Source organism: Hyla sarda, chromosome 10 (assembly GCF_029499605.1).
Source record: "Hyla sarda isolate aHylSar1 chromosome 10, aHylSar1.hap1, whole genome shotgun sequence".
NCBI lineage: Eukaryota > Metazoa > Chordata > Amphibia > Anura > Hylidae > Hyla > Hyla sarda.
Window position 1 is genome coordinate 89,323,479 of NC_079198.1, and position 13,944 is coordinate 89,337,422.

The 13,944-nt window shown below is 40.1% G+C and overlaps 1 protein-coding gene across 6 annotated transcripts in view; it reads right to left on the reverse strand.

Annotated features, from left to right (window-relative positions):
• TTC12 (tetratricopeptide repeat domain 12) overlaps positions 1-13,944 on the reverse strand; it is a 135,875-nt gene that overhangs the window by 48,200 nt on the left and 73,731 nt on the right. For all 6 annotated transcript variants that reach the window (XM_056542902.1, XM_056542900.1, XM_056542901.1 and 3 more), the window contains 2 exons: positions 1,281-1,469; positions 1,003-1,072 (listed from right to left, as the gene is read on the reverse strand). In XM_056542902.1, coding sequence (XP_056398877.1) covers positions 1,003-1,072; positions 1,281-1,469 — 259 coding nt within the window. The remainder of the gene's footprint in view (positions 1-1,002; positions 1,073-1,280; positions 1,470-13,944) is intronic.

Sequence of the window (13,944 nt, forward strand, 5' to 3'; positions counted from 1 at the left end):
ATCCTACTTATTAAGGTTTAATTTTGTCATACTTCTGGAAAAAAATCATAACAACATGCAGGAAAACTTTTAAAAATGTCCTCTTCTGATCCCTATATCTTTTTTATTTTTCCACGTATGGGGCGGTATGAGGGCTAATTTTTTGCACCATGATCTATAGTTTTTATCTGTACCATTTTTGTTTTGATCTGACTTTTTGATCACCTTTTATACATTTTTTAATGGTATAAAAAGTGACCAAAAATACGCTTTTTTGGACTTTTGAATTTTTTTACGCGTACGCCATTGACCATAAGGTTTAATTAATGATATATTTTTATAGTTCGGACATTTACGCATGCGGCGAAACCACATATGTGATTCAAACTTTTATTCTGGAAGGGGTTAAATGATCTTTATTAACACTTTTTTTTACTTTTTTTTTTGTAATGTTGTAGCCCTCATAGGGGCCTATAACATTATATACACTGATCTTTTACAAAGATCACTGGCATGTATTAGCACACCTGTGATCAGTGTTATCGGCGCTTGACTGCTCCTGCCTGGATCTCAGGCACGGAGCAGTCATTTGCCGATTGGACACCGAGGAGGCAGGTAAGGTCCCTCCCGGTGTCCTGTAAGCTGTTCGGGATGCCGCGATTTCACCGTGGCAGTCCCGAACAGCCCGACTGAGCAGCCAGGATACTTTCACTTCAGATGCGGCGGTCAGCTTTGATCGCTGTGTCTGAAGGGTTAATGCAGGGCATCACCGCGATCGGTGATGTCCTGTATTAGCCACGGGTCCTGGCCGCTGATGGCCGCTGGGACCGACCCAATATGACGCGGGGTCACCGCGTGACCCCGCGGCATATCACGGGAGGCGGCGGAGGACGTAAATATACGGCCTTCGTCGTTAAGGAGTTAAGCTGCTACTTTGGTAGTTATACCCATGACTACAACTTATAAAACTTATGTTATCTCACGATTCTATTAAAAGACCATTATGAGCTCTGTTAGTCTTACCTATTTATTACACAGTTGTCTGCTATAATACTGAATCCATTTTTTGTTCTAAATAAAGTTTGTGCTGTGCCTAGTAAAAACATAAAAAGAGAAAAACATATATTTATTTGGGACAACCAAAGAACAAAGTAAACAAAGAGAATAACATGAAATAAAAATGCAATAGAATATAATAAGTGCTATAAGAGTGCATCAATTATCAGGAGAGGTGCACAGTAAAATATTCCATGTCCTATGACCAGCAAAAGCATAAAAAATACAATATGGTGAACACTCACTATCATTTACAGCTTGAACAAGAAGCTGTATCCCTCCAGAGTAATAGAGGGGACTCTGCCCTGCTTTGGATAGTTTTGTAAGCAGTTGTGTAACAGATACTGCATCTTCTACCCCAGCCTCTAGATCCTGCCAGGCTTTCTGCTCTTGAATGTCCTTCTTCTCCTGGTAATCCACTTGTCTCAGGTAACCTGTAAGATATAAGAATTTATACATTTCATATACCTTACTAGGATTTTCAGAAATGGATATGACTACAGATACAGAATAGATACAACTGTTCAAGGAATTCCTCCTTACTTCTTCATTTAGAGGTTGCAGGGTGTATTGAAGGATACTTTGTATGCACAACAGGGTACAGGCCTTCCAACAACATATACAAATGTAGATTACAATACTAAGGAACCATTTTGTTTCATTTCTTTCAATTCCCCCTACAAATATCTTTTTTGTTTTGGCGTGGATTTTGGGGTAAAATTACTAATGTCATTACAAAGTAGAATGGGTCCCGCATGAAACATGCCCTTATATGGCCATGTAAATAGAAAATTGAAAGAGTTAAAGATTTTAAAAGTTGAAGAGGAAATGAAACCACAAGAATAAAAATTCACTGTGTTCTTAATGAGTTAAAGGGGTTATCCCAAGATTTAAGGGCTATTTCAGCCTTAGACATCTTATTCCCAATCCAAAGGCCGGAATACCCCTTTAAAAGGAATCCCCTATCCATGGAATAAGGAATAATGCAAATAGCTTATTATTGAGGTCCGTACACAGGTGAATGGAACAGTAGTGCTCATGATCTCCAGATGCTCCCTTCATTCTCTATGGAGCCTGAGTTCAGTGCTTCCAATGTTCATAAATCCAAAACAGAATGAATGCAGCATCAAGTGTTGATGTACACTACTGTTCTTTTCACCTGGGGGACAAGGGATCTCTGCGCTCATGATCGGTGACGGTCCCAGTCAGGGGCATAACTAGAAAAGACACCGCCCACACTGTTGTCTATGACCTTTCTCATGTATACTCAGGGCTCAAGTCCTGCAGGAACACATGGAAACTGAGTTCCTGCACTTTTTTCACAGCAGGAACACTGTTCCCGTTAGCAGTAATTCTGCAGGACCGGCCCTTGAGTAGAAATCTTGGGTGAGTTCCTGCACTTTTTTCCACAGGATTTGACCTCTATATTTACTGCTCCCTATGCCCCCCATCCTACATACTGCTTCTGATTACTTTTCTCATATACACTGCTAGCTATCTATTGCTTCATATATTCTGCTTCCTATGTCTTTTCTCATATATACTACTTCCTATATACATACTACTCCCTATACTGGAACAAAGAAGCAGTAGATCCAGCACTTTTCTTTGCAGCTTTATTGTAACACAGCACTCGGTTAAAATCAGCCAATACATCAAACGCGTTTCGAGCGCATGCGCTCTTTTTCGGTGATGTCACAGGTAAATCCAGGTGAGGTTATATACCTTTCCATCTCAGGGAGGGGGAAAGAACTTACTCCTAGCCCCACCTCTCACTAGAAACCTGTGACACAGTTCACATTAGTAAAAACAAACATTGATTTAAGATATATAAAATCTATAAAGAACATGCATGCAATAAATATTGCCATATTGTTCATACAATTGTGGGATCAAAGAAATGGGAACAAGAGGTTTATAAGAATACTATAATTATAATTGGTAATGTTTTACCTAGCAATTTATGCTATATATAATGTTGAATATTAAATATTAATAGTGGAACAACAGTTCATGACGGACATTAAGTCCCATCGGGGAACGAGTCCCCAATGTGAACTGCCAATAAGCCTCACGATCTGCAAGTTTCTTTCTAATGCAACCACCTCTTGTTCCCATTTTCACATGCTCAATGGCAAAGATTTTGAAAGAATTTAATTTACCAGCGTGTACAGAGCGAAAATGCACAGATGTCGCAGATCGTTGCCTCACCGCAGTGAGTGTACTATCATTTAGATGTTTGAGTGCTCTGGTTTTCAGTTTTCGTGTGGTATATCCTACATATTTTAAATTACACTCTGTACATTCTATCATATAAATCACATTACTGTAATTACAGTTAATGTAATTATAGATAGAATATTTTTTAGTACCATCAAAGTTTTCAAACTGGGTGGTCTGTTTCACATACTGACATGTGCGGCATACTTTATGTCCACATTTGAAAAAACCTTTTCTCTCTATCCAATTTTGATTATTTATTTTTTGTGAAACAACCACACTGGGGGATAACTTATCACCAAGTGTGGGTGCCCGCTTAGAAACTATCTGACATCCTACACCTAATATTTCAGCCAGGGTTTCATCCTGCCTTAGATATTGCATGTGTCTCTGCACTATGTTTTTAATCTGGACGAAATATGGTGAGTAGGTAATGGCTAATACGGGTGTTTTATTTTGGGTTACCGCCTGACGTGTTGGATTTAATAAGTTACTTCTTTCTTTTTTAGACACTTTCTGTTCTGCTTTCTTGATAGTTTACGAGGAATATCCTCTCTGTTTTAATCTTTGTTTTAACTCACCAGCTTGAGTATTGTACACTACGGGATCTGTGCAGTTCCGTTTTAACCTAGTTAGTTCGCCTACTGGAATCGCTTGTACAGTACGTCTGGGATGATTGCTATTGGCTCTTAGGACCGTATTTCCCGATATGGGTTTTCTGTATGTTGAAGTCTCAATTATTCGGTCCCTGGAGCCACTCAACTCTAAGTCTAGAAATGTAATGTTAGTGGAATCCACATGGTAGGTAAATTTTATCGGCTTGGACAGAGCACAGAAAGCCGCCAACCTGTTTGCAGGACGGGGATCAGGGAACGGCTGACACGTCCACGGTGGATTTAAAGGTACTCATGCACAATTTGGAAAAGTTGCAGTTACAGGAGACACGAATTTGGTGGGATTGCACAACTTTAACCAATTATGTGTCGAAAGAAATCATTCCAAGGGGCCTCCGAATCAAAAAGATTCCAACTACAATCTTCTGCGAAGAAATGTTGACAGAATGGAATGAGGCCATTACAATTTGCTCCAACCGTTTCATGAACATTATTATAAAATATGAATCCAAAAAATTGGAAACATTGACCGAAGATATCAGCAGACTACAATCTGAATTGGAGCCATACAAAGGTATGAATACTTACACTGGATTGCTAAATATTACTAATGAACGCATTGCTAAGTTAGAAGAACAAATTATGGAAACAAAGAAAATTAAACTACAAAGGGACATTAAAGACTTTGAACTTAAACAGCAATATGAATGGGAGAGATGGGAACCGTATGAACATACACCTAGATCTATTCTGAAGAAAACCAAATTTCAGAAAAAACGCATACCCACTCACAAGGTTACGTTTAGTTCATCAGAAGTGGAATCGGATGGAGAGTCAGACAATCCGACAACTTCCCATTCCACCCCTGGTAAAACATCTTATTACAAGAAGTCAAAAAACGCCAAACGCAAGGCAAAAAACCCAGGAGGGGGGGAGAAAACATACCAGAAATGGACACTCCCCGATTGAGAAGTCAAACGCAGAAACAAGTGGTGTCATGAATATGTCTAGCAGGACTTTGACCGGCGATCAGATTTCTTTATTAGCCAAAGGACTCAATTTCTCACCAGTAAATGAATTGAACATCTTTGGGACTTTGTGTGAAATTAATAAATTTATCCGCAATATAACTGTAAAAAAGCATTTTTTTGACAGTGCATCAAATGATATAATTGAGGTTAATTTTAATATTAATGATCACAAAGTACACAATGAATTCCATAAACTTGATTTTTCTGACCAAATTGTTCTAAATGAGTTACAGGGGTTAGAATGTCACAATTCTTGTAAATCGGATATTTCAACCAATATATGGCATACAAATAAAAACCCTGGTTTTTATCCATTGTCATCCCGCACGGAGGGCATGGATAAATTCCAAAATGAGGTTGAAAAAGATCGTGTTGCCCTAGGCAACAACATTAAAACTGGACATCCCAAATCGGACAACCTAACTAAAAAAGAGCGTCTAGCATTAAAAGAACTTACATCATACGATGATATTATCATCAGGATGTCCGATAAGGGGGGCCTAGTTACAGTAATGGATAAAGAGATGTATATTTCCCAAATCAATGTATTGCTAACAGATGAAAAAACGTACAAAAAAATGGATCAGGATCCAACCAGAAAATTTCAACAAGAATTAAGTAAATTATTGGATGAAGGTGTAGCACTGGGTGTCATTTCAGAGAGGGATAGAGATTATTTATATGTAGATCAGCCAATCATCCCAGTATTATATACTCTCCCCAAAACCCAAAAGGGTGTTATTCCTCCACCCATGAGACCGATCATGTCGGGCAATGGTTCATTGCTGGAGCGATTGTCCACATGGGTGGATCGATTATTGCAACCTTTAGTTCAAAGAGTCCCAGGTTATTTAAAGGATTCCAGAGATGTTCTAAATGCATTTGAAAATATCATATGGGATCCGGGATTCGCGTGGCTTTCCTGTGATGTGGTGTCTTTATACACCTGCATCCCATGGACCGTTGCCATGCGTGCCTTGGATTACCACTTGATCACATATAGTGATTATTCTTTGGATTTATGTGAATACATCAAAATGGTCATTTGGTTTCTTATGTCCAGGAATTACTTCATTTTTGACAAGACCTTTTTTGTACAGGTCAGTGGTGTTTCCATGGGGGCTAGGCACTCACCTTCCCTAGCTAATTTAACCATGTCGTTCTGGGAGTCACAATTCATTTACAATACTGAGAATCCTTTTAGGGAAAACATACAGTGGTACGGTCGATTTATTGACGACCTCCTCCTAATTTGGAGGGGGAGCGTCATGGCCGTACCAGTGTTTGTAGATTACCTGAATAATAACATGTTTAATCTAAAATTTACCTACCATGTGGATTCCACTAACATTACATTTCTAGACTTAGAGTTGAGTGGCTCCAGGGACCGAATAATTGAGACTTCAACATACAGAAAACCCATATCGGGAAATACGGTCCTAAGAGCCAATAGCAATCGTCCCAGACATACTGTACAAGTGATTCCAGTAGGCGAACTAACTAGGTTAAAACGGAACTGCACAGATCCCGTAGTGTACAATACTCAAGCTGGTGAGTTAAAACAAAGATTAAAACAGAGAGGATATTCCTCGTACACTATCAAGAAAGCAGAACAGAAAGTGTCTAAAAAAGAAAGAAGTAACTTATTAAATCCAACACATCAGGCGGTAACCCAAAATAAAACACCCGTACTAGCCATTACCTACTCACCATATTTCGGCCAGATTTAAAACATAGTGCAGAGACACATGCAATATCTAAGGCAGGATGAAATCCTGGCTGAAATATTAGGTGTAGGATGTCAGATAGTTTCTAAGCGGGCACCCACACTTGGTGATAAGTTATCCCCCAGTGTGGTTATTTCACAAAAAAGAAATAATCAAAATTGGATGGAGAGAAAAGGTTTTTTCAAATGTGGACATAAAGTATGCCGCACATGTCAGTATGTGAAACAGACCACCCAGTTTGAAAACTTTGATGGTACTAAAAAATATTCTATCTATAATTACATTAACTGTAATTACAGTAATGTGATTTATATGATAGAATGTACAGAGTGTAATTTAAAATATGTAGGATATACCACACGAAAACTGAAAACCAGAGCACTCGAACATCTAAATGATAGTACACTCACTGCGGTGAGGCAACGATCTGCGGCATCTGAGCATTTTCGCTCTGTACACGCTGGTAAATTAAATTCTTTCAAAATCTTTGCCATTGAGCATGTGAAAATGGGAACAAGAGGTGGTTGCATTAGAAAGAAACTTGCAGATCGTGAGGCTTATTGGCAGTTCACATTGGGGACTCGTTCCCCGATGGGACTTAATGTCCGTCATGAACTGTTGTTCCACTATTAATATTTAATATTTAACATTATATATAGCATAAATTGCTAGGTAAAACATTACCAATTATAATTATAGTATTCTTATAAACCTCTTGTTCCCATTTCTTTGATCCCACAATTGTATGACCAATATGGCAATATTTATTGCATGCATGTTCTTTATAGATTTTATATATCTTAAATCGATGTTTGTTTTTACTAATGTCAACTGTGTCACAGGTTTCCAGTGAGAGGTGGGGCTAGGAGTAAGTTCTTTCCCCCTCCCTGAGATGGAAAGGTATTTAACCTCACCTGGATTTACCTGTGACATCACCGAAAAAGAGCGCATGCGCTCGAAACGCGTTTGATGTATTGGCTGATTTTATCCGAGTGCTGTGTTACAATAAAGCTGCAAAGAATAGTGCTGGATCTACTGTTTCTTTGTTCCACTATTGGGTGTTGGCTGGACACCGATCCGTGCACATTGGAGGGGTTTTGGTGAGCTGGACAAGTGTCTGTGAACTTTGCTACTCCCTATACTGTATAATGCTTTCTATGGCTTTTCTCATATATACTTTTCCCTATATATATACTGCTTCCTAGGCCCCCTACATACTTCTCCTTACATACTGCTCCCTATATACTGTTTCCTATGCCCACTATATACTGCTCCCCATAAAACTATCTCACATATAGTACTCCTTGTATACTGCTTCCTTGGACTAACCTTGCTCCTATACACTGCTCACTATATATTGCTTCCTATGCCCCCTTTATACTGCTCCTTTACAATGCTCCCTATGATCGCTCCCAAATATATTGTTCCTATATAATGATCCCTATATACAGCTCCCTATAACCCCTGTTTTTTTTATTCCTGGACAACCCCTTTAATAAGGTGCCATGCAGTGACACATATGATGGCATGGATGTGTTTATATTATGGAGTCACTGGGACTTAATGTACTGCCAAATAGGCTTTGTGCATACACATTACAGCATGACATTAAAAAAAGAGAGAACTGCAAATCCAGAAACAACCAATGGACAGAAATAGCACCCTTTCTGTCAAAAAATACTACCTTGCCTCAATTCTGATCATATTGTGATATTTATATCACAGAAGTCCAGATATTCTCAATAAGACAGCCTGGTTCAATGAGATTAGACTTTACTATAACGGTACACTCAAATACAAGAAAGGAGAGAAGTGCTCCAGATGTGCTATAAAACGTAACTTTTACTAATTATTATAAAAAATTATCAAATTAAGGTGATTGAGTGATTATAATGCTCGATGACGAAAATCTTCACCTTAATTTGATAATTTTAATAATTAGGAAAAGTTACGTTTTATAGCACATATGGAGCACTTCTCTCCTTTCTTGTATTTGATTTGTGCTGGATGTTACTGGTAATATCAAGTGGCTTATGTAGGACCACATACCTTTTCTACATTTATAGATTATAACAGTACACTCCTAAGAAACAAGGCCAGAATATAGAATTATTTGTTGTTTAGTTACATATTACAGTTTTCCATTCTGTGCAAAGGAAACTGGTGGAAGACAGTGCCTGCATACTGTTCTATATACTTCTCACCAGAAGCCGTAAAGGCAATCATTGTTTCCTATTGCATTTTGAAATGTCAACAATATGAACATTGGAAAAAATAAAGCTCTAAATATTGTTCAATGTTCATACATGAGAAATTTAATTTACAATAACTATTTGTATTTACATTTCACTAACAACCAAAAGGAGAAGATACATAAATAAATAAATAAATAAATAAATAACTAAATACATAAATAAAATTAAACACATAAAGGAATACTGCTGGCAGCAAAATGGTTACAGCAAACCCCTCCTGAGGAATGTATCCAGCTTCAACCAATCTTTATTCTTCATAGCTGTGAAACTGACCTTATTTCTGACTCCATGGGATATCAAATGACCAATTGTGTAGTGACTCTGGCATAGTGGTGGACAGAATGTACTGTAATGGCCTGAGGGGTTAGATATTTATGTGCTAGCAAGAGAAACCTCTTAGGCTTATCTTAAAATACAGGATGTCAAACTAGATTAAAGAATTCAGTAGTCTCCACTCACCGAGGGTTTAATAGGATAAAGCCTGTATGAGAATATTTATATACAGCTGGATTATTCGTCTAGAAGTGGTGACCTGGCATTTACAGAAATTAAAGCTGTGTGTGCTGTATGCTGTAAAATGTGGAATATATTATTTCCCAAGTCACATTTCCAATGTTCATGTGTATGTGCTGTGCTGCCAAGAGGGGCCTATCAGTGCTCAAAGCCAAACACTTCCTTGGCTCCAACCGCTATTTCTGCATCATGCACGTTCACTGTTGACTTGGTTGAGCATGCATGCTTATTTTAATGGAGAGAAGAGCAAAGGCCCCTATCAGGCCTTGTTTGGATTATGTTAGCTTTTTGTGCAAACAAAGGATTGGGACTTTTGGAGCCAGATATCCAACATAAAATACAAAACATAGCATCATGCCAAGGAGGAAATGTATAATTTTTGTCAATATGAAATGCACCAAATTGATCATGTTGCTGCATAATTAATTTGTCATATTTTCCAATGCACCATTTGCCTTGTGAATTTGTACGTCAGACATTGAGAGGGTGAAAGGGCACAATCATTTTGCTATTATTGAAAAGGTTGCAAATGACAAAATGGATGAAAAACTCCACAGCACTTAACCATGACCCTTTTTAGGCAAAAACACAAAATTGACATGCATGACAAAAATTTACAAAAAAGAGGCACCGAGTGCATAATAAATGTTTCTTAAAAGTTAAAGGCAGAAAAAAATTTACAAAAAATCATTAATAACTATAAAGTTGTGAAAAAAAAGCCAAACTACTTCCTCTCCCCTGCCTTCCTGTCAGCAACAGATAATCTTCTATATTAGCAGCTTCAAATAAGGTTGTTTGTTGCTAGACACCGTAGGCTCATTCGTATTGGTGCCCACCGAAAGATCCTCTGGAGGACTAGATGTACGCTGTAGTAAGATATGATCAATCATAGGCTGGGTTCGTGCAGTGTACAATTTGACACCTATTACACACCAATTGACTGCTAAAATGGGGCGTAAAGAGGCGGCTGCAAAATAATTTGCAGGGAAAAGTGCAGCATAAAATAAGATATGCACACTTCTTATCTAGCATTCCCTGTTACAGCCTGTGCTCTGGCCGCATATGTCGACTGCGGGCGCATTGTCCCTGCTCCCAGCGGAGCCGGGATTCGCATCACGGGACGCACCCGCATGCGAGTCCCGGCCCATCACTTACCTCGCTCCTCTGCCACCTCCTCCACTGTGTTTCAGCTCCAGCGCGCGTGTCCCCGTCCCCTGGAGCTCTGAAATTTAACCCCTAAAGGACCAAGCCCATTTTGACCTTAAGGACCATGCCAATTTTATTTTAGTGTTTTCGTTTTTTCCTCCTCGGCTTCTAAAATCCATAACTCTTTTATATTTCCATCTACAGACCCATATCCAGGCTTGTTTTTTGTGTGACCAATTGTACTTTGTAATGAAACCTCTCATTTTACTATAAAATGTACGGCGAACCCCCCAAAAAAAAAATTTTAGGGAGGAAATTTTTATGAAAACCACAATTTTGGTGGGTTTTGTTTTCACACTGTACACTTTATGTTAAAAGTGATTTTGTTCTTTATTCTGTGGGTCAATATGATTAAAATGATACCCATGGCTAGACACTTTTATATTTTTGTACCGCTTTAAAAAAATCTAAAACTTTTTCTACAAAATCAGTAATCTAAAATTGCCCTATTTTGACCACCTATAACTTTTTCATTTTTCCATATATAGGGTAGTATGAGGGCTAATTTGTTGCGCCATCATCTTTACTTTTTATTGATACCACACTTGCATATATAAAACTTTCAGAAATGTTTTTGTCCTTTTTTTATTTTTTACGTTTGCGCCATTCACCGTACAGGATCATTAACATTATATTTTGATAGATCGGACATTTAAGCATGCGGCAATACCAAAAATGTTTATAAAAAAATTTACGCTTTAAAAAAATCTAAAACTTTTTCTACAAAATCAGTAATCTAAAATTGCCCTATTTTGACCACCTATAACTTTTTCATTTTTCCATATATAGGGTAGTATGAGGGCTAATTTGTTGCGCCATCATCTTTACTTTTTATTGATACCACACTTGCATATATAAAACTTTCAGAAATGTTTTTGTCCTTTTTTTATTTTTTACGTTTGCGCCATTCACCGTACAGGATCATTAACATTATATTTTGATAGATCGGACATTTAAGCATGCGGCAATACCAAAAATGTTTATAAAAAAATTTACGCTTTTTGGAGGTAAAATATGAAAAAGCGGACAATTTTCATTTTTATTCGGGGAGGGGATTTTTCACTTTTCTTTTTACTTTTTCTTTTTACATTTTTCAGCTTTTATTTTACACTTTTTATGTCTCCCATACTGTTCAGTGCTATGCATAGGACATAGCACTGATCAGTATTATCGGTGATCTTCTGCTCTGGTCTGCTCGATCTCAGACCAGAGCATAAGAACCCAAGAGACGGCCGGAGTCAGGTGAGGGGACCTCCGCCCATCATGCTGGATTATCAGATTGCTGTGGTAGCGCTGCGGGCAATCCGATCATACATTTAAAGTACTGAACTGCCGCAGATGCCGTGATCTGTATTGATCACAGCATCTGAGGAGTTAATGGCGGACATCCGTGCGATCGCGGATGTCAGCCATTACTGCGGGTCCACGGCTGCTGCTAGGAGCCAGAACCTGCCATGTATGACGCGAGCACCGTTCCGATGCTCGCGATCATACACAGGATGTAAATGTAAGTCCTGGTGCGTGAAGTACCGCCAAACCAGGACGTACATTTACGTCCGTGGTCGTTAAGGGGTTAAAGGGCCAGTACGCCCATAATTATGTGTAACACCTGACACTGCTCTATAAGTCCCTGCACCTCGCACACTTCCCTGCCAGATCTTCAGTGCTAATTGCCTGAAAGTGCTAAAAGCGTTCCCATTGCCTATTTTGCCTACCCGTGTTTCCAGACCTTCTTGCTACGTTTATCGACTCTGAACCTTTGCCGCCTGCCTTAACTTACTCCGGTACCCCGTCTTGCACAGTTACCTGTGTGGTCGAGCCGTGTCGGGGGTAGCGATCTGGGTGTCGCCTGGCGCAGCAAATCCATCCTGCTTTGCGGCGGGCTCTGGTGAAAACCAGCGGCATCTTAGACTCCGCTCCCCGATACGGTCCGAGTCATCAGCCACACAGGTAGAGTATCCACTACCAGCTCCGAGACAGCCCTCATTCAGGTGCGTGACAGCAAGATCCGTCCATGGATCCAACTGGAGTTCCTCTGCCTGATAACTGGGATCTTGCACCTATCGTGGTGCTTCAGTCCCAGCAGTTGGCCCAGCAGGCACAGCAGATTAACCAGCTAACCGCCATGATGCAGCAGTTGCTTTCTGCACAGCAGCAACAGCCTCAGCCTCCTCCTCCAGCTCCAGTACAGCCTCCCGCTGCTGCAGTCTCCTCCGGAACCAAACTCCGTTTGTCACATCCAGAAAAATATGAGGGGGATACCAAGTACTGTCGTGGTTTTGTGACACAATGCTCCATGCACATAGAACTCATGGCGGACCAGTTCTCCATGAAACATGCAAAGGTGGCCTTCGTCATTAGTCTCCTGTCTGGCAGAGCTTTGGCCTGGGTAACCCCGCTGTGGGATCGCAGTGATATCGTCACTACTAATCTCCAGGCATTGCTGATGGAATTTCGCACTGTCTTCAAGGAACCTGCTCGTGCTTCCTATGCTGAGATGGCTCTGCTGAATCTTTCTCAGCGCAATTCCACTGTTGGCGAGTATGCCATCCGGTTCCGAACCCTGGCGTCGGAGTTGTCCTGGAATAATGAAGATCTCTGCACTACCTTCAAGAGAGGATTATCTAGCCAAATTAAGGATGTCCTCGCAGCTCGGGAATTGCCATCAACCTTGAATGAACTTATACAATTGGCATCCCGGATTGATATCCGATTTTCTAAGAGACGCGAGGAACAACGTCAAGAAAGAGAATCTGCACAACCTCTGCGCAACCACCACAACCTTCTACGTTGCCTTCCGTAGTGGAGGCTATGCAGGTGGATCGGTCACGCCTGACCCGGCAGGGAAGGACTCACCGGTGCAGACTTCCTTAAGGACTGTCCTCTGCGCCCTCAACCACAGGGAAACACTCGCACCTAGGATTCGTAGGAGAGGCCTCCCTAGGTGTGAATTCGTCCTCTCCACGCTTAAATTTGACAATCCAGCTTTTTCTTCCCTCCAAAGAGATCATTCATCTCCGTTCTGGCCTTCCTGGACTCTGGCTCTGCAGGAAACTTTATTGATGCCTCCCTTTTGCATAAGTATCGTCTGCCTGTGTCCCGACTTCTGAAACCCTTGTATATCTCTATGGTTAATGGAGAAAGACTGGACTGTAGCATGCTATACCGCACAGAACTTCTGTCTATGCAGGTCGGAGTCTCACATAAGGACAACTTGTCCTTCTACCTACTCCCACACTGTACTTCTCCACTCCTGCTTGGTCTACCTTGGTTACAGCTCCATGCCCCACAGCTGGATTGCAAAACTGGAGAAGTCCTACGTTGTGGTCCACATTGTAACAGC